The sequence below is a fragment of the Pteropus vampyrus genome, unplaced genomic scaffold (genome assembly GCF_000151845.1).
Source record: "Pteropus vampyrus isolate Shadow unplaced genomic scaffold, Pvam_2.0 Scaffold14, whole genome shotgun sequence".
NCBI lineage: Eukaryota > Metazoa > Chordata > Mammalia > Chiroptera > Pteropodidae > Pteropus > Pteropus vampyrus.
This window is the reverse complement of record NW_011888795.1, coordinates 8,550,066-8,571,800: the sequence shown is the minus strand read 5'-3', so window position 1 is coordinate 8,571,800 and position 21,735 is coordinate 8,550,066. Positions and strand designations below refer to the sequence as shown.

General features: G+C 38.5%; 1 protein-coding gene across 1 annotated transcript in view; it reads right to left on the bottom strand.

Annotated features, from left to right (window-relative positions):
- LIPH (lipase H) overlaps positions 1-21,735 on the bottom strand; it is a 36,058-nt gene that overhangs the window by 2,455 nt on the left and 11,868 nt on the right. The window contains exons 2-9 of the mRNA XM_011382151.1: positions 18,899-19,266; positions 17,659-17,767; positions 13,101-13,202; positions 11,353-11,442; positions 8,583-8,750; positions 7,496-7,591; positions 5,510-5,621; positions 1,063-1,236 (exon numbers count right to left, since the gene is read on the bottom strand). Coding sequence (XP_011380453.1) covers positions 1,063-1,236; positions 5,510-5,621; positions 7,496-7,591; positions 8,583-8,750; positions 11,353-11,442; positions 13,101-13,202; positions 17,659-17,767; positions 18,899-19,266 — 1,219 coding nt within the window. The remainder of the gene's footprint in view (positions 1-1,062; positions 1,237-5,509; positions 5,622-7,495; positions 7,592-8,582; positions 8,751-11,352; positions 11,443-13,100; positions 13,203-17,658; positions 17,768-18,898; positions 19,267-21,735) is intronic.

Below are 21,735 nucleotides of genomic sequence, written 5' to 3'. Positions count from 1 at the left end.
GTAAATAAGCAAAGCAACATCAACAACAAAAAAGCAAAATTTATTTGCCAAATAACTTCAACTAGGTTTAAAAACAGTAATAGAGAAAAGATTAGAAAGAAATAACCCAAAACATTAACAGTGATTGGCTCTGAATAATATTATGGGTGATATTTCTCTGCTTTCTAACACTTTCTTAACTTTCCAGATTTTATTAAATGAACATCTATTCCTTTGATAATCAGGAAAAAATTATTAAAAATCTCTACAGTTTTAAGATGTAATAACTATCCTCTTAGAAGAATTGTACTATTAAATGTTTTAGAGTACTCTAAACCTTCATGAAACAGGAATTCACAAAGCACTATTGCTCACATCATTTCCTGTCTCTCTGTCCACAGACTGGATGCTAGGACTCTATGTTGGAGTGGCATTAGTAACAAAACATACATACCATCACAGCCTTTCTTTTTCCCCCCTCTTTGTCTCTCTCTATACACACACACACACACGCACACACACACACACACGCACGCACACACACACACACACACACACCGTTGGTTTTTTTTAACCAATTGAGAATAAGTCAGTTACTCCTTAATACTTCAACGTGTATATCCGAAGAACAAGATATTTTCAGTGCAGTTATCAAATTTAACATTGATACAGTATTTTCATACTTTGTCGATGTAATAAAATAGTCCAATTTTTCTGTATCTTTTTAAATACTAGTCTCTGTTCTATCAGGTTGCCAAATTATGAAGGCTTTCTTTCCTACAACACATTAACAGCTTACCAAGCAGTGCGGGTAGAGTGCTTAGGGAGGAATTATATAACTAAGCATATAACAATATTATTTCTTTGGATTATTGGGCCATTTATCTTTAACTGCATACAAGTAAAATTTTTTTTTTTTTGGATAACTAAGCTATTTGTTTTTATCAAGTCTATTTTTGGAAAATCCCTCACTTCCTTCATTGTGATCGTTCAAGTCCAATTATAACATTAGACCAAATGGAATGAACAAGAACCAACAACATCTTTGGAAAACAGGCTTGTCAAACCCTGTCTATGGCTCACCTCTCTGGATTGGCAAGTGACCTTAATTTCATTCGGAGAATCCTGAGTTTGTACTTTGGGCCTACTATAGATCCTGTAGAGAACACCAAGGAAATGGTTGTCACTTGATCCAGATCTTGATTAAATCTTGCAAGCAGACTCACTTGGTGGTATTTCTGAAATATTGCAGGTTCACTAGAAGGAAGAAATAATATTTTTATATAATGGATACAGATCTCTAATTAAAGAAAACAGTTCAAAACCTACAAATCACTCGTAGGCAGGTAGCCACTTGATCTCAAAGGACGGCGTAAGTGAAGTTGCTAACCCCAGGACTGATGAAATGCTATGACATTAGAGAAGTATGTGCTGCTTGCTATGCACCAAGCACCATCCTCAACTCTTGACTTGACACATGTCTCCAATCTCCTGCAAATTTCTCCAAGGTATTATGATTTTCATTTTATAGATAAGGAAACATGCTCACAGAGCTTAAGCTCACCCAGGTCACAGGATTTATCTGTAGTAGCACAGGGATTCAAACTCAGTTCTGGCTGAGTTCAAAGTTCTGGTCTTTCCATTAAACTGCTATGTGTATTTTTAGCCAAACTATATACTTATTTAGAGGTTATACTTAAAGATATATTTTTTCAGTCCTGTCTCTTAAGAGAAGTCTTAAAATAGCTAAATCCCAGGTTCCAATACTTTTTTCCAGGTGTATGGAGATATTTCTTAGAGTTGGAATCCCAAACTGAACCTAAGATATACCCACTGGGGAGGTTCAGCTGGGTTGATGTCCCTCTGGGGAGCTGGGAGACTAGGCCATAGAGAAATGAGGATTCCCACCCTGGGCTCAGGAACAGGAGGCTTGCTCTAGAACTGAATCCTTGGTCTGGAGTGGGGATGGGAGTGAGGAGGTATCTGTGATCCCAGCATCCCTGGAATCATGTGTAATTCCTATGAAGAGTAGAAGTGCTACAAATAAAATTAATTTGAAAGGTGCCCAGGTTTTTTTTTTTTCTTTCTTTCTTTCTTTTTTTTAAATTAAGTTTATTGAGGTAACATTGGATAATACGAGCATAGAACTTTCAGGTGTACATTATCATTTGACATCTGTATATTCTATTATGTGTTCACCACTCAAAGTCCATTTTCCTTCAGCTATATATTTGATCCCCTTTACCCAATTCGCCCTCCCCCTAACCTTTTATATTTGACCCCCTTTACCCTATCTACCTCCCCACTCCTCCTCCTAACCACTAGTAACTACTATTCTATAGTCCTCTGGTAACCACTGGTCTATAGTCCATGTCCATGAGTCTCTGTTCGTTTGTCCTGCTCATTTGTTGCATTTAGGCTTATATCCCACATATAAGTGATATCATGTGATTTTCAACCTTTTCTGTCTGGCTTATTTTGCTTAGCATGATTATCTCAAGTTCCATCCATGTTGTCACAAATGGCAGTATTTCATCTCTTCTTATGGCTGAATAATATTCCATTGTATATATGTACCACAGCTTCTTTACCCAATCATCTACTGTAGGGCACTTTGGTTGCTTCCATGTCCTGGCCACTGTGAATAATGCTTCTATGAACGTTGGTGTGCAAATATCTTTATAGATACTAGTTTTCAAGCCTTTGGGGTAAACACCCAGTAGAGGGTTTAGATTTTGGTTTTTAAACTCCATTTCCATTAAAAAAAACTAGGGCTCCCTGGAGAAATGGTTGATTTCAGGGCTAAAGCAAGGAAAGTTCAAACTGATCTTGGACCAACACATGTGCCTAAAAGTGCTCGAAGAATGATGGAGATGTTGTAAAGAATTTAGAATCACTTCACAACCATTAGGTTAGCTACTAAAAAATCAAACAAAGAAAATAACAAGTGTTGACAAGAATATGAAAAATTGGAACCCTTGTGCTCTGTTGATGGGAATGTAAAGTGCTATGACTGCCATAGCAAACAGTGTGGAGGCTCCTCAAAAAACTAAAAATAGAACTACTATATGATCCAGCAATATGCATACAATGAATATTATTCAACCATTAAAAGGAATGAAGTACTGATACATGCTACGACAATCTTGAAAATATTATACTAAACAAAAAAAGCCGAACCCAAAAGACCATATATTGTGTGATTCCATTTATATGACATGTCCAGAATAGGTAAATCTGGCACTAATCTACTTTGTGCCTCCAGAGAGGCATAAGCTAGGGAGGAGAGGGGATTGGGAATTACTACTGATAGGAATGAGGTTTCTTTTTGAGATAATGAAAATGTTCTAGAATTAGATGATGGTAATGGTTGCACATTTTTTTAACATAATAAAAGTCCCTGAACTGTAAACTTTTAAAGGATGAATTTTGTAGTACGTGAGTTATATCAAATTTTTTTAAAAGGTTAAAAAAAAAGAAATACATATAAAACATGGATACAGTGAGAGTCATCAGGCAGATAGTAACCTTAAATGTGACTCTATTTTTACCCACAGTCTGGTAAGACTGGATGAACTCAAGGTACATACTCTAATATCATTTCCTTTATCTTAAATTGTAAAACTAATACTAAGATGTTAAAGTTTACCTTGCAAAAAAAAGTACTCATAATCTCCCATGTAATAGAAAAACTGTTTCTTTTTTTCCTTATATAGCCTCTGATTGGTGATGACTTTTTCACAAACATGACTAAAATGAGAATGACTAACCATGACTAAAATAAAGATTAAGATCTCAATCTTAATTGATATAAAAACCTCCCAATTTAGGAGTTCTTTCTTGGGAGAAATTTACTATGTAAAATTAAAACTTCTAAAACACGTAAAGCAAATATGTGGCCAATTATTGGCACGAATACGCAAATTTTCTTGGGTGAACACTGCACATTATGTAACTGCACAACCTCGCCTGCTATTTCTTAGAATCTCCAGATGAGGTCTCTGCCTCGCTTCCTCACTGAAGGTCACAGCTCAGAAACTACCTGAGGCTGGTTCCTCAGGAGGTACCCCCTTGCAGTGCCCTCCGTGAAAATGCTGCCCCACTGTGGGTTTGGGGACATTGACACTGTAGTGAGGTCTCTGAAACAGATCAATAAAGAACCCTAAAAAACAAACAAACAAACACTGCTCATAAACCTCAAGTATGCTAGAGTGGAATGAGCAATACAGATTAGTAGGAAGAATACAATGTAGTGATTAAAACTGTGGGCTTGGGGTTGGATGGACCTGCCCCTGATTTCACCTGATTCATCCTGATCAGCTGTGTGATATTGGCCAAATCACTTGACATCTCGGAGCCTAAGTTTCCTCATATATGAATTAGAGATGGCAATACGATCTTACAGGGTTTTAGTGAGCATTGCATTAGCCCATGTGCGTAAAGTGCTTCAATAAACAAAGGCTATTATTGTGATCTAAGGGGGCATTTTTAAAAAGTTATCTCTAAACCACCCACCCACACTGTTTCTATTTATCTGTACAGTGAACCCGTAAGGGGACTGCCAGTTTCAGATCACATTCTACTCGGTCCTTTATGGGTAAGGCCAAGACACAACCCAAATGCCTGGTAGACAAAAGAACCCAGGAAACATTTCCTGAGTAAACGAATAAAATGAGCTTCAAATTCCTTTGCTTAAAGAGTTTTTCCCAATTGTAAAAGTAATAGATGAAAAATTAACTGTTTTTAAACTATAAATATATATAAATATACATATATATATAAAATACAAAATTAAAAATTGAAAAGTAAAGATAAGCTGAAAAAAAGCACTCATATTTTCACCACCTAAAAGGCAATCTAATATTTTGGCATGTTTCTGTTTCTTTTTTTACATTGTTGAACTAAAACTTTATGTATAAATAATACATTGTTGAGTTTTATACTTTATATAATTTGACATCCTGAAGCTTTACACTTAGCACATTTACAAGGCATTTCATTTACTATGTATAATGAGTATTCTGTTATATGGGAATATCTAAATGAACTATTTTCTATTGCAAATTACATTCTCTGAGTTTCAAAAACATATTTGTATGTATATCATGAGCTCAAAAAAGAACAGAAACGTGTTTGAGGGTAAGTGCCTGTGGGGATAGGGTTATTGGGATGGGCCAAGGACTTGCACTTTTATTTTACACACTCATTTACTGTTTAAATCTTTTATAGCAAACAAAGATGACTTTTGTAACTAAATGTTTAAGCGAAGGAAGCAAGGAGGAGGAAACTAAGAGAGGGAATGAGGGAGGGGAAAGGAAGGAAGAAAGGGAAATCCTTGCACCGATTCCATTTGTAAAGAACCTGAGAGATCAAGAGCCACAGGAAGCAATTAAACAATATGTCTCCTTATATCTTTTGTAGAAGAAAGAAAAGTACAAGTATATAAATAAGAAAACAGGTATATTTGGAATTTAATTTCTCTGAGCAAAAAGGCAAATAGCAAACTGCAAAGTATCCCACCCCAACTTACTGATCGATTTTGGATTCTGTGGTGTTTCCAGCTTTGTCTCTCAATTTGATTGTAATGGACCCTCTTCTTATGTTCTTGTTCCAAGTTATAATATCAACAAAGTAATGATATACTGCAAAACCAGGAGAAAACATGGTAAGAGAAAGGTACTCCCAACTGCTTCCCTAAAGGGTCAATTCCTAAAAACCCAACTTCCCTAATAACTAAGTCTCATTTTCTCTTCCTCTCGAGTTTCTCTGCAAAGATCCGGGGCAGGATTTTCTAATATTTCTTTCTATTCTCTTTGGTAAAGATGGCTCGAGTGACAACAGAATTCAATAGTATCCAGTCACCATGTTAGGCATCACTACTGAATCAGTGTTCCCATCTTATTGACTGAGGTATCATGGCCTAGTTCATGTTGAGTGTAACTAGTTCACTTCAATTTCTGCCCATTTAAAAATAAACCAAGCAGGTGGCCACAGCTGACAATGTCTTCAATAATCTGGGCCATTTCTACCGGCCTAGCCAGCCTTTCTTATCTCTTCCCCAGTTATGCCACACTACCAGCACTGCCTACACTGGCAAGCTCCCTCTTGCTCCTAAGCCTTCTCTTCACTTAGACACTCTTACTTTGCCCCTTTTGCCGACCCACCCATCAGGTTTCAGCTAATGTCACTTTCTCCAGGAGGCCTTCACTGATCCTCAGGCTAAGTCAGATCTACCTCTTGCAGTTCTCCCATCATTATTCAGCATGCTACTGAATTTACAAAACACAAGAAAAAATGATAATCAAAAAAGTGGTAAATGCATGGGTACATCTAAAAAATGCCTGAATAATGTCTTACGATGTTACAAAAAAAAGATAAAAGTAAAACATACAACAATAATTGAGAATTGATGATTTTTATTCTTTGTAATCTCAGCACTAACACCGTATAGGCACCCAATAAATTCCTATTGAATAAATGAGAGTGTACAAGGCGTTTAGAGAACTCTTCTTCATCTCTACTCTTTGCTCTCCAAGGTCAAGGATGCTTTGGGAAGATGGGGATCCCACCATGATATTCGGATTTGCTATTTCTTGGTCAGACTTACGGAGAAGGGGAAAGAGGATCAGGGAGATAGCCATCTCACAAGGAATAAGGTAAGCCCCTGGAATTGCCATGTCATAGCCCATTATTGATCCAGGGCTTGCCCCATTTGGACCTGGCAGACACCAAACCCTGGGCTGCCACACATGGCTCCAAAGGAGGAGGGAAACTCAGTGATCTGCAACCTCTCATATAAGAGTTGCACCCAAGAAAACTGAAAAGGGAGAAAAGATTGCAAGGCATACATCTGCCCAGGAAAATTCCTACTTGCTTCCTAGGGCATCTTATCATTTAGCGCCCATCTGGAATACCCAGCCTCTCACTGTCTTTAGAAGGTCATCATGGTTGCTTTGGAACTGGAACTGATCCATAGATGTGGCTGACACCTGATTTTTCCTAGCCCCAATCTCATATATCTTAGGAAATCAAACAATCTTCTAGAAGAAAATTCATATCTAGAAATTTTCTAGAAGAAATTTTTCTAGACGAAAGTTCGTAAGCAATTTTCTAGAAGAAAAATTCATAAATCTCATATATCTTAGGAAATCAAGCAATTTTCCTAGCTCCAATCTCATATATCCTAGGAAATCAAGCAATTTTCTAGAAGATCTTAATGATTAGAATGGCCATCCAGTGAAACCAACAACTATGATTTGTTGAGATTTTAATTTTTATAACCCAGAAGATAGGCATTATTATCCCCCATTTCACCTAGCAGGAGAGGTTAAGTTTCTTGACCAAGGTCACACAGCTAGTATGCGGTAGAGTCAGGTTTAGACCTAGGTCCTTCCAGCTCCAAAGTTCATGCTTCACCATGGCCTTCATTTGCCAAGAAGTAGCCAGAAAGCTGAGACTCAGCCATTCCAAAAATAAGAGGGTTGGGCAAAAGCAAACAACCACATTCATCACTCACTGCAGAACGGTTTCTGCTCGGCTGTGTCAAAGAACGCTTTAGTCATAGGAGGATCTTTCTTCCTTAAATAGTCTTTCCAGTTATCAGCATAATAGCCTATAAAACAAGTTGGAAAAGTGTAACATTAACATGTATTATATAAATGGAAAAGCAGTTGGGGAGGCAGTGAGAACAGCGAGCTTGACTGCCATCACCACTGAGATCATCTGCCTCTCACGCATCCTCACAGTGAGGACCTGCAGGGCCACCAGGGCAGTGGCCCCCTAGCACCTACCACACCCTGCTCGCTACCTTGTTCGTAAGAGCTGGGGAGTGCAAAAGGACCCTATAGTGGCTTTTCTTCCTTTCTACTGACATTATGTCACCCAGCCCTGGGTCTCAGTAACAGGGTGGGAGAGTGGGACAGACTATAAATAGTGCTGATATTTTTCAGTAATACATTTATTTTATAGGTTGAAGTAGATTTGGGTTTATACCTAGAATAGCATCACTTTATGCAAAACAATATGCTTTCTTGAACTATCATCAGGCCCCTAAATTGCACAGAATCTGTACCCCTTTATGTGTGTCTGCAGGAAAGAGGTTGAGTACCATCGATGGGGGCTCTCTCTCTCCTCTGTCCCCACTCCTAGAAATGGCCTCCGCCTTCTAACTTAATTGATCTGGGGTTGGACCCAGGCATCAGTATTTTTTTAAAGTTCCTTAGTTCATTCTAATGACAGCAGACTAGATAAGGTGACAGTGCTCTGGGTGGGCTTGGCAATTCTTCTGGAACCTTCTTTTTCATGCTAGAATAAAGTACCTAGGGAGGATGCACTATCTTCTGGACAAATTCCTATACAAATTGCTTTTCTAACACTATTTATTATTAGGAGACTCCAGAGTACATCATGGAACAATTTGGCTAGAAAAAGCTGACTTTTAGATGTCTATTTATATAATACACATCTAAAAAATTTGTAAAAACTAAATATATTTCTTAAAAACACACTTTTCAGGCCCATTTTTAGATAGTAAAATGGTGTTGGGATGCCTACCAAATATTAGCTCTTTGTAAGTTAGAGGGGGAACTGATTGGTGGACTTACCGAGAAGTGGACAGGACTCCGTCTGTGGTGTACCGCAGTTGACACACTTGCCATTCCTGTAATCCTGGTAGGAATCACAGGGATATGCAGTGATAGTACAGTTCCCCCTCAGGGAAGAGAGGTACAGGTAGACAGACCTCTGGTGGTCACACTTAAAATACTGAAGTCCTGGGTTGTAAAAGAAATGATTAAATAATAGAGCAGTCGTGGCATTTAATAATAGTATATCACATATTGAATGCACAAAGGCGCATACAAACACAATTTATCATCTGTCTCCCATATGCCAGGCACTGTAGTAATAGCTTCAGTATATTCTATTCCATTTAATCTTTATAAAAACCCACAGATCAGGATTCATGCTGGCAAATGGCAGGAGAAAAGAAAAAGATAAGCACGATTATCCCCATTTTACCTAGCAGGACATTGAGATTCAGAGAGGTTAAATGACTTGACCAAGATCACACAGCCATTATGTGATAGAGTCCAGATTTGACCTACATTCTTTCTTTGTCAGTGAAAAGGGGAAGAAAAATTCAGTGGTAGCCAAAAATTCCTTGTTTTCAGCAGAATACAACTACATTTAAACTAGTAAAAATATCAGATAAAGAAGGCATCAGGGGGGCGATTGGTAGAAGAATATCCCCAAAGAGGTCAAGCAGAGGAGAAAGCCGTGAAAAAGAATGACGAATGCCTCCACCCTTGGTCAGGAGGGAACATGAATGTAAAGACCGACCTTGTGAACTAAGATGAGAATAGACAAAATTTTAAATTTTAAAACTATATAAAATAATAGTTGAGATGGGACCTTGAATTAGGTACAAAAATCCACTCTAGCTCACCTCTAAGAGATGAGGGGTTATTGGTAGTGAGATATTTGAAATAGAAGCATTAGGAGTGATCGTAGGGAGTCAGTAAGAGATAAACAAGAGGATTCTCTGGCTTAATTGAAGACCATGGAGAGGTTAGCAAGTTTGTCTGGACTTTGTACTCAATGGAGGAGGCTCCATGACTTCTCCAGAAGGTTCCCAAGCAAAGGTTGGGGCTGACATGGCAGAGACCTAAGGACCTGGGAGTGCACAGGGCATTTATGAGAGCAGCCAAGTGGCAGGGGATCCAAGTCTGCTACAAGGAGGAAGGGTGAAATGAGAGGGGTCAAGCAATAGGAGATGGCAATGGAAATCATAAATGGGCAAGAAGAGGTGAGAGGCAAGCCTCAAATTAATTCTTAGTGAGTGTCATGTGGTGTGATGGTGAGAGAGAAGGCTGATGAGGCACAGAGGTGGTATCAGAAGAATTGGAGATGATGGAGCACTGTAATATAGAAGATCAGAGAACTTGTCAGAAGGTTGATGGGTCGATGGGTCAAATGATGAAGTTACTCAGAAAAGGGAACTGAGTCCCAAAGATGAGTAATCGACGGACGTAATAATCTGAATAGGAAACAGCAAATCCCATGAAAAAGGAGCTATGATTTTGAACTAGTAGTTTGAAGAGGCACCAGGTGCTGGAGTCAGATCAATATTTTAATATTTCCTCTTTCTCTGGAGTCCTCTTACACCCATAGAAAATATCAGTGAAGGACAAAAAGAAATAAACTGGGATAAGAAAAGAGAAGCATGGTGCTGGCATGGGGTCAAGCTGGGCTGGAGTGAAATCTAACAAGCCAATATTTCTTATCATTCCTGGATCTTGCACTTGCAAAATTAATGAAAGTGGTAACAATGCAGAGGATGTCCTTTATAAGCAGAGGACATTATCTTTGACTGCTCATGGATGTATTTATACTATATCACACAGGACAGGATTTGAACACTCACTGTTTATGGTACAATATGGTTGGCCCTACTTATGTCATTTCATCAGGATCATTTTCAAACATTACGTCATTTTCATGGGTCCACGTACAGCTACCATTTTGTAACAAGATCATCTTCTCCTAGTATTATTTCTATGTTTGTTTAACTTTCTCTAGCAATGGTGAAACACAGATTGAGAGCACTTAGGGATGGGTTTTTTCATTCTGTTCCCCATCTCACTTTTATGTTTTCCTCCAACTACCCATTTTTGTTTCATGAGTTTTTTTCTCATTATAGAAGTAATATATGCTCATTTAGAAATAGAAAATAATAGAAAATAATGATGCAAAAAATCACCTAGAAGACCAAAAGCAAGAGATTACCACTAATGATTGTTTGGAACACGTATATTTAGTCTTCTTTTCTACACTTACACATGTACAAATACACATCTAAAAAATAAATTAAGATCATACTGTATAGTTTGTGTCTTTTTCACTTAACATCATGTTGTAAGCATTTTCATTAATCTTGGAAAATATTATTTTTAATAATTATATTCCTTTGTGTGGATATACCATATTCATTTAATAATTTTCCTATGTTGGACATTTAGATTATTTCTAAAAATTTAACTATTATATATAACACTGGTTGAATATCTTTGCACTCTAATTTTTGTCTACATTTTCCATTATTTCTCTAAAAGAGGTTTCCAGATGTGAAATTTCTAGGTCAAAGACACACCTTTTCAAGAGAGAGAAATAATTTATAATAGTTTTTAATCATACAGTTACAGTTTTATAAAAGCAGTATATCTGAGTAATAATTCATAATTTATATTTATATCATCTGTCTTCCCTGAAAATTTGTTTTCTATTAAAAACTACCCCACATAGAATAATATTAGGTTTTTAAAATACACCTTTTTGAAACCACTATTTTATAAAATATGAAGTATCTGCACTTACCTCCAAATATTGTTTGGGGGCAACCAGGTTGATCTGATCCTCCATTTGGGTAGAAGTCTATGTTTCCTAATGGTTCCTTGTAGCCCAACGCTAAAAGAGAATATACTATGCTTTTATGCTGCTTGAAACTTTCACATCTTACAGCTCATTTGCCTGCAGGATATGGGCAAGGGTTGTATTATTATTGTCAATATACCTATTTAAATATTTTTGCCCAAAGTTATCCAGCTAGTTAGTTAGAAAGCAATGATTTCCAACTAAGAGACTATGAAGGTGGTAATGGAATTTATTTCCAATATTTCTAAAGATGTAAGAGAGTTTGGTCACTCGTTCACTGTAAGGCTGATAAAAGGATACATTTCTTCTTTACATTTGGATGGAACCTTCTAATTTCTGGGTACTTCTTGAGCTCCTATTTGCATTTGTGTAAGTGTTTAATTAATAAGAAACAGGGGAACATGAACTTTTACCCAGTAGAAAATAAATCTTTAAAAATTTGGAATCTAGGATGGTAAAAAGATTGGAAAGTCTTCTAGAAAATGGGAACCTAAAGAATTTAGATAGATTTAACAGATTTGCTTATTCTCTTTAACCTTGTAACCCCAAATAATTAGTAAAAAGCTTAAAACGATTATATATGTAGACATATATAGTACATCATTATATCTCAATGGCTATTACATATTGAGAACTTACATATATCTGTGGGCATGATGCCAGGCGTTTTACACACCTTCTAATTTCACAGTGTCTGCAAGTAGACATTGATAAATTCAGATGAAGTAATTTATAGATGAAGATACTGAAGCTCGGAAAATTTAAGGAATAAACATGACACCGCTACAAAGAACATAATCTGGGTTTTGAGTCCACATCTTCCTAACTACAAAGCTTATATCCTTCCCTTCAAAATTCACTTTCCAAGAATAAAAAATAAATTCCTCTATTCCGTCAGGCATTAAATGGCAGTGAGGTACTTCACTTCAGTAAGGTTAACACTTTGCAAACTGCACAGTAAGAATACAGTTGTTTCACACAGACATTTTTTTCTAAGGCAAACAATTGCTGACTACTACACCAGCGTGCCCAAGAAAGATGGTCAAGGGTTTTTATTAAGTGGTTGTGTCATAAAAAGATTGTGCAGATCACTCTAATCTGATCCCTCAGCCCTCTCCAAGTTCCTACTCCAGCACTTCTCTCAGACATCTGGATATAAAGACTGATCTTTAACACCACCCCAAACCCCAAGACATATACCCAATCCCAGACATGAAATCAGCACCATGAAAGACAGAAATGAACAGGAAGATCCACAGAGAGCTGGAGAGCTATAGGTGGTTCAGAATCAATCAGTTGTAGAGAGATACAACACTCAAATAAACCTTTTTAGCTTAAGGGAATAATGAAGAAGAACCAACAAAAACAAGAAATCTGCATCCAAATCCAGTTGTATATATGGAAACATTTGTCACATGGCGTGAAAACTGACCTGTCTTTGACTGATCAAGATGATCACTTAAAAATAAAAACAGGTGATGAGAAAAGCACCTCTACTCCAGGAAGAGACCCTGGATGCCTGCCTTAAACCAGCTTCCCTTCAAGATTTCTGTGGATTTTGGAACCCTGCCCCGTAGGAAAAGAGGGACTCTGGAGGAACCTGATCTGCCCCTGCATGACGATCCCCCCAGGGGAAGACTCCATGAGAGTCTTAGGGGTGGGTAACTGACCCACAAGGACAGGAACATTACCGTCAGTGTCGGAATGGATGACATCAACAAACTGTGCATCGCTGGGATCTAATCTGTCCTCGGGAGGTCTCCCGTTGAATAAAGGGCCCGCGGGATCGAGACCTGGAAGGAAAACAGAGTTGGCTTGGCAGCCCCACGCTGTGAGTCACCTGCAGCTGGGCTTTTCATTCCTCCCCTTGAGGATGGCTCACAGGCTGCAGGGCACCCTTGGGTGGGCGAGCACTTACATTCTCATCCTGCTTCGTCAGGCTACTTTCCACAGCCCTGTAGCCTTTTCCCACAGTAGAGATGGTTACTCTGGCAGTGACCCCTGAGAACAGCATCCAGACTCCATCAGGAGGTATATTTTGTGCAGAGCTCAACAGCAGAGAATGCACTGACATATGTAAACCAGAGTGTGGGGATAAACTGGTTCCTCAGGAAAAAAGCACCTAAGGGTGTACATAAAAAGTGGATGCTATACTTATCATTATCCTGTTTTAAATGATCCAGAAACCTCACTCAACCTTTTCTTCTTATTATTAATAAAGCTCCTTTACATTTTCAATTTTTATTAATATGTACTAGCTCCACATCAGAAGCCTATGAGGGAGGCAGAGCAGCTACTATCATTTCCATTTTACAAATGAATGAACTGGGGTTCAGGGAGTTCAAGTGTCTTAACCAGAGACGCAGCCTTATAATGCAATCACTTCTCTGTTGAGCTCTTGGTTTCATTGCCCTGAATTTGGCAAGCTCAGTAGGAAAGAGTGAAACTTACAGATTAGGCCAGGTAGCAGACCAGGTATCAAAGAGGGAAGTAAAGTGGGTGTCAACTTCTACAGAATTGACCCACCCTATAAATGCCTGAATTTATTTCTTTCCTTTGGTCAATGCTAGCTGGGCGTTCCTCACCATTATGAAACAGCTATAAAAGCAAGACAGCAGATCCCATGATGCTGTAAATAAAAACTTTAAACTAAAAAACAAAACCAAACAATAGAGGTTCAAATAAGCCCTGCTTGCTAAAAACCTACCTGGAGAAAAGAAGGTTTCAAGAGACTTATTGAACATATTACCTATGAATGCCATTTTAAATGACATCTCCCATCTGGTGTTCCAGATAAAATCCAAGAGATAGCATTTTTGACTCAACTTTCTCGGTTCTAGCCTCAATCTCTCCATTTCTCCTCTTCCAACACTCTTGCTTTATTAAGACATGTCTTTATCTGCCTCCTTTTCTTTTCTCCACCCCCAACCAGCTTTGCTTGTTCTTCTGCCTGCTTCCAACTGAAACTGATGTGGGAGATGGATCAATACTCAGGCAGCCAAGTCCACAGGATGTTCTCAACAGAGCAAGAGAAACTCCTAACCTTGAAAAGAGTTTGCTGAGGAAGCCTCCTTCTCCTCACGGAAGACAGCACCACTTCCGGTTTAAGAAAATGCACAGTGAAACAGTGAGAGCTCCAGTTTATAGCAGCTTCCAGATCCATGGCAGATAAATCGGCTTGCTATATAAAGTCCAAACCAGGGCAATTTTGAAAGTGACGAGGGGGCTATTAATAATTATACCAGGATGTAAGATACAAATGGAGACTGTCCAGTAAACTTAGATATATGATTGCCCTAGTGACAAGCCATAGCAAATGATCAGTTTACAATGTCAGCCAAAAATCACAGTTAAGCTGCCCTAAAAAGCTGTTGATTTTGTGTGGGCAGAGACCACTGGAGTCAAGATAGACATGACGTAGAGCCCCAAACCTAACGCCAACCAGCTGAGTGAACTTAGGCAGGTTACTTTACTTCTCTGAACTTTGGTTTCCTTATCTACAAAATGGAAGTAGAATTAACAGCCACTTCTGAAGACTTATAAAAGGACTCTTGGATTTCAATCCAGAACATTTTGAGATTATTATAGAATAGAGACAAAATGAGAAAATGGAGCTCTTTCTTGTTGCTCTGAGACCAGCAGGAAAGAGTCTAGATAGTGATCCCTGTTTTTGGCTGCCTCATTAACTGGTTTGAGAATTTGATGGATCAAAGGACAGACGTCATTTGCATGCAGGTTCAGGGACCTCCTACTCTCGTACCCAAAGTCACCATGAACTCTCTAAGGCAATGCTGTCCAATAGAAATATAATGTGAGCCACAGATATAATTTTAAAATTTCTAGCAGCCACTTCTAAAAAAGCAAAAAAAAGAAACCTAAGAAAAATTAATTTTAATAATACATTTCATTTAACCCAGTTTATTTAACCCAATATATCCAAAATATGATCATTTTAATATGTAATAAATATAAATTTTGATATTTTTAATATTCTTTTTTAGTATTTAGTCTTTGAAATCCAGCGTGTATTTTGAACTTATAGCACATCTAAATTTGCATTAGCCATATTTCAAGTGCTCAATGGTCACATGTGCCTAGTGGTTGCTATATTGGACATGGCCATTTCTCAACATATAGTGTTGAGAACACCTGCATCTTTTGGTTAAAAGGATAGACTCCTGAACCCCAACCTCAGAGATTCCAATTCAGCAAGCAGACATTGTAACCAGCACTCCAAAGTCATTTTTACACACACTTAAAATTGAGAATTAAATTTAGTGTATTATTAGCCGATGTAGGTACTTAAAATATTTTAAAATCCATTCTTCCTCTGACATCTTCTGTTGAAGAAGTTAATAAGAAGTCAAACCAGGAGAGATGTGTGGTGATAAAAAGCAAAAGGAAGAGCAAAAGAAAGAAAGAAACATAGAAGAGATGAAGTGGCCATTTCCGCCTAGATAATTAACAAACAGAACTGTCCAATTCTTGGGGGTTGGGAATGAATTATGTCCTTGGGTAAGAGGCCAAATTCCCACCCCACAATTCAGTGAGCCCATTCAGGTGAGGCAGTGGGAGATGAGTGGGTAAGGAAAATGCTTTACTCCTGAAAGTTCTCAGAGACAGCTGAGTTTGGCCTTGGGACTCAGAGAGGAATCGGGACAATTTGGAGGAATCAGTGGAGACAGAAAATTGAACTGTGAACCACTGGCTGAGTCCAGGCCACAGAGCAGGGCCTTATGGGCCCAGTGTGGAAGGAAGGCTGGCTGGGGGAATTTCCATGGTCAGAGACCAAGTTACACTGCATTCACATTCAAAGTAGTCGTGGAACAGGTTTGCTGCGAGGCTGAGCAAAACTGGGGAATAGCAGAATAAGGCAGTGGTGGGCCGGGACTGGCACTGGAGAGCAGATTTTGATCATCCTTCTTCAAACTCTGTGGTCAGTGATATTAGGTTGGTAGTTTGAAATCAGGTACAGTGAGAGTATTTATACCATGGAAATCAGCAAACACTACAAATCTGGTTTTTTGGTTTGGCGTTTGTTTTTTTTTTCTTTTCTTTGAGAGCTGATTAGCTTTTAAACACACCACTAGGAAAAGTCCCACCCACCACAAGGAGCTCTTGACAATTAAGGAACATAGGCAAATACAAGCCATCTGTCCTTTGTACCTGTAAGGGAAAAGGAAATTTTTAAAAAGTAAGGACACATTGCTTTCTAAAACATAATAATACTACTAATTTTAAAACTAGAAAGAGCTTTGCTTTCCTAGGAAAGAAGGATTTATAAATAAGAAGATGAGGGCAGACTTGGCTTTTGGGGTGAAAGTGAGAAAAACGGCAAGGAAAAAGAATGTACCAGCCAATGTGGGGGATGTGTGTGTGTGAGAGAGAGATAGACAGACAGACAGGAGAGAGACAGACAGAGAGACAGACAGACAGAGAGAAGAGACAGAGAGAATAGTTTGCCCAGGTACCAGTCAAGTTTAGCAGCACATTCACACTTGTAGCCCTAAAAGCTTACCTCACAAGTGTAGCTGGTTTGAATCATTTACCTCTCCCTCCCCGCTTCTTCTACTTTCCAGATTCCCTACAATTAAAATAGCTATCTTCATGTGAGGATGGATTCTGGGAAAGATATGAATGAATGAAGTCTTGAGTCTCTGAAAGAGAAAGCCTCCCTCAGTCCTTTACTTGTAGCTATGGAAAGTTACTAGAGCAGTAGGCAAGAAAACCCAGCACTTGTTTGTTTGGGATTTGACCTACCGTGTTGCTGAGTGTTTTCATTCAGTTTTAACCTAAAAGCTGATATTCAGAAAGTAAACCCCAACCATCAGAATTCCCATCTCATTTTCCCATCATGAAACTCCAGCTGTGCTTGGGGACAGAAACATATTAGGTATGTAGTTCAAGCTATTCTTGATTAAATGAAAGGAAGCCTATTTGCTTGGGGTGCACAGATCAAATCCCCATGGAGACAGCTGTTTTTCTAGCCATAAGAGAAATAAAGTCACCGCCAATCTTTTCTATGGCATATACAATTTACAAAGAGCTTCGTACATATTTTATTAAATAAAAACCTGAGGTCAACATTAGCATGGTCTTCCTTTTGCATAAGAGGACACATGCTCAGAGACATTAAACAGTTGGAAGAGCTAGCTTTGAACCCAAGGACTTGGATTGCCTGCATCATGCTCCCCCAGTGAATACCCTGTCCCAGCTAACCACCCCACACCCGTTCACAGGAAGCCTTACCTGTAATTCTTCCCAGCTGCCCATCAAACATCTTTCCAACAAACCCGGATATGTGGGCTCCTAGACTTACTCCAATCATGTAAATGTCATCAAGAGAAGCTCCTTCTGCCTGGAATTTTAAGAGGTCCATTATTATAAATTGCGGGGGCCAAGGAGTTGACAACATCTGGAGAAAATTTCTATCTGTTGACTTTGGAGAATAGTATCTAAGCACCTTATATCCATCGTCTCATATAAGTATCACAACACTCCTGCAAATTAAATACCATTCTTTTGATTATACAGATAAGAAAACTGAGGCCTAATGTTGAAGTAATCTGCGTAAGGTCAGGCAATCGAGAAGGGAACAGAGCAGGATGCAAACTAGTCTGCCCAGCTCCAAACCTGTGCCTTAACCTTTGTGCCGTGGTGTCGCTATTCATGCTTCTGCTAGAAACCAAGCCAAGACATCTTAAAGACCTTCCCAGGTGGGGAGAAGGGTAACGATACAGTTTGATGGACTCCTTTACCTTCATCCTAGTTCAGTTAAATAAATTCACTCTGGAGAGGGAAGGAAAGATGGAAAGAAAGAAGTAGGGTAGGGAATTCATGTAAAACTTATGCCACTGCTGGCCACAGTGACTCTCTGAAATAGTCCCAATATCGAGTCACCTTTTGTTTTTTTCATAAAAGGGTCAATTCATGAGATAGATTGCTAAATAAAATTTAAAATTTATTTAATCTTTGTAAGTCTTCTAAAAACATAAATTATACATACACAGAAAAATCTCATCAGACCATGTATATCAGTTTTTGTTTTGGATAATCTGATCGGTAAACTTTTGACATTTCCAGGAAAAGGAACAGCTAAAGAAGTTGAGGGAGATCTAGGCATTGAAGCCAGGAAACCCCTAAACAGAAACTCTACTACACATAGGACACCTTTATGTGAGTTAGAAAAATATGTCCCTTCCTCAGGATGCTTTGCTGTCATTTGCTGGAAAATTACCATAATAAACATATAAATCGATAATGTCTACAATGACAATGATCCTCACTTAGATAGTGCCCAGTGCAGTGAGCAACTTGCACAGCCACACCTATGGGCCTTACCTCCAGCCCTTCCCCCAAGCTTCTCTGGGGCTTATTTGGATTTGCAAAATAGCACCCTTGTTCACTGCAGGTATCTCTTGGTTTAACTCTCCAGATAATGGTCCAGTTTCAGTTTAGCCCTGAATCATCTAAGAGAATTCTCCCTTACCAACATTTTGTCGATAAATTCTTTCAAGATTATTGCTACTTTTCTGGTCTTATTGGAGGCGTGGGTGTATATTATAGTTGTGGCTCCTCGATTCCAATCAACAACGACCACGTTCATGTCTTCTACAGACAGCAATCCCTCTACTAAGTCCCCCATCCAAACTGGAGGGGAGCCTGTTGGCCTGAATCCATGGATGATGAAGGTGGTTCTCTTGGTCACATTCAAGTTCCCCAAAACTGCAGAGTCGACAGCTTGTGCACAGGTCCGGTTTCTCCTTGTGTAGAGCATCAACTTCACATTTAGTCCTGTACCAACCACTGCACTGTGAAAGCTCAGTCTTGTGAAAGAAGGGCATGTTTCATCTGTGGCTGAAAATAAAAGAGTTAGATGGCATCATGACGGTTCTTTCCTTAGTTGGGCATCAAGTAAGAGTGCTGTCCTATACTCATGGAGTTCTTTCTATGTGCTTTACAGCACCATAGCAGGAGGCTAGATCTAGTTAAATGAGGTTGCAAAGTCATACCTGATTCAGAGTTCGCAAGTAGTGACTTCTTTTTCACCAGGAAAACCATCTTTCCAAATTCTACCCTCCTTCAATGAAGCCTTCTCCAACTCACCCAGTCATAAGTACTGTCCTTCAGAGACCTCAGTGACAGCACAATGAAAACACTTTCAGGGCTGTGTTGTGGGTACTTATATACATGGGTATCTATCCTGCTAGACCACAATCTCCTTGGAATGGTGTCTTATAATCCTCTGTATCCCTCACTGATCCCAGCACACAGTTCAAGACTCAATAATTGAAACTTCAGGAACTGAGGACAGAATGTCACCTATGTAGTATTCAGTGGGGAAAGAATAACTTGACTCTAACCATGAGAAGAAAATCAGGCAAACACAAAATGGGGAATGTTCTATTTTTTTTTAAATGACCTTTATTCTTAAAAAAGGTCAGTGTCATATTTTATATTAAATGTTCTATATTAAAGGAGACTAAAAAGACAGGATATACAAATGCAATATTTGGTCTTAGATTAGATTCTGTAATGGAAGAAAAAAATACCATAAAAAATTATTAAGTCAAAGAGACAAAATTGAGATATTAACATTAAATTAGATAAAAGTTTAGTATCAATGTTAAATTAATTGAGGTGGATAACCGTATCATGGTTATGTAAGAGAAAAATCTTAATTCTTAGGAAATACAACTGAAGTATTATAAGTAAATGGCTAACTTAATCTTGAATGGTTCAGAAAAAAAGTTAAGGGTGGAGAAATAAATAGAAAATGATAAAGCATACATAGCAAAATGTTAACAATAGATGAATACGTGCAAAGCGTTATTAATGTGCTGTATATTTTTTTATTCTTGTAGCTTTCTGCAAGTTTAAAATTATTTCCAAATAAAAAGCTTAAATAAAAGGAAGAAGAAAGGGGACAGGACTTACAAAAGTGACTTACAAAAGTGAGAGAGAGGATGTGAGTTCCGATATCGGAAAACAAAAGTAGAAATGCTGGAGACTTCTGCTTGAAAGGGAGTGGGGCGCTGGAAACAAACTAAAGATCAAGTTGCAAGATGACAGAGGGAGTGGTAAGGCTTTGGGGTCCTTGGGTATTGAGGCAGCGATATTTTGTAACATTAGATAAGGCTTTGGTTAAGAACCACGATAAAATAATAGTTAAAAGCAAACCTCTGCTTAACATTGGTATCCAGACACAAAAATGTAATGATTAGGAAGACCGTATTGTATTTTTAATTATAAGAATTATTTAAAACTATGTTGTGACCCACTCTCCCGCATCCTGCTTGGCTGAGAGAGATAAAGCCAAGTAAGAGATAAAGTTTTGCAACAAACAATTCCATAGCTGCAAGTTGGAGATGGTCCTTTAGGATATCCAGGAGAAGGGGCAAGGGCCGTCAATGACCATCCTTGAAGGGAGGAGAAAGAAGGGGAAGACTGCCCAACAGAAGACAAGAGTGCCTTGGGAAACATCTCTTTTGACTTCCTCCAATAGGAATTTAGGAACCATTTGCCCTGGGCCCCTATTCTTAGTGAATCTACACTTACACACCTAGTAATTGTTGCTTCCTCATCCTGAGCCTCAGAGTAGCTTTCTTCCTGGGGTTTATACACACCTTTTCTTAATAACTCGGGTCCATTCGTGTACGCTTTTATTGGAAACTTCTTGCAAAGGCTCCGGCACTCAAAAGTGAGTGAAATTTTAAAATAGAATGAGCAAAAGAAGCTCAAGTAGAAGGGTAAAGATTAAGTGAGCTTTGAAATTCCTCCTCCTAGGAAATAGTGAGCCCCAAATCACTCTTTCTTCTTTTCACTCTACACCATCAAATAGCATGTGCAGTGAGGCATGCTCATAGTATAAATACTGTCTTTACTTTTTTCCTCCCCTCCCCCTGCTTTATTGAGATATAATTGACAAATAATCTTGTGTAATTTTAAGGTGAATGATGTGATCATTTGATATACATATATATTGTAAAATGATTACCACAATAAGGTTGTTAACACACCCTTCACCTCACATAGTTACCTTTATATGGGGGGTGAGGGGTGGAGAAGATTTAAGATCTACTCTCTTAACAAATTTTAAGTATACAAGACAGTATTGTTAACTATAGACACTATTCTGTGAATTAGATGTGAGAACTTATTCATCTATGTAAATACTTTTTCCATCTGTTGGCGCCTTTCATTTTTCTCTTCCTGTAGATCTCACGCTCCTGGAGAACATGGACTGAAACTTGTCTGGTGCTTGCAGAGCAAGTCTCAGAGTCAATGATTGACTGTTCGGTCACTTTATTGAACAGTGTCATAGAA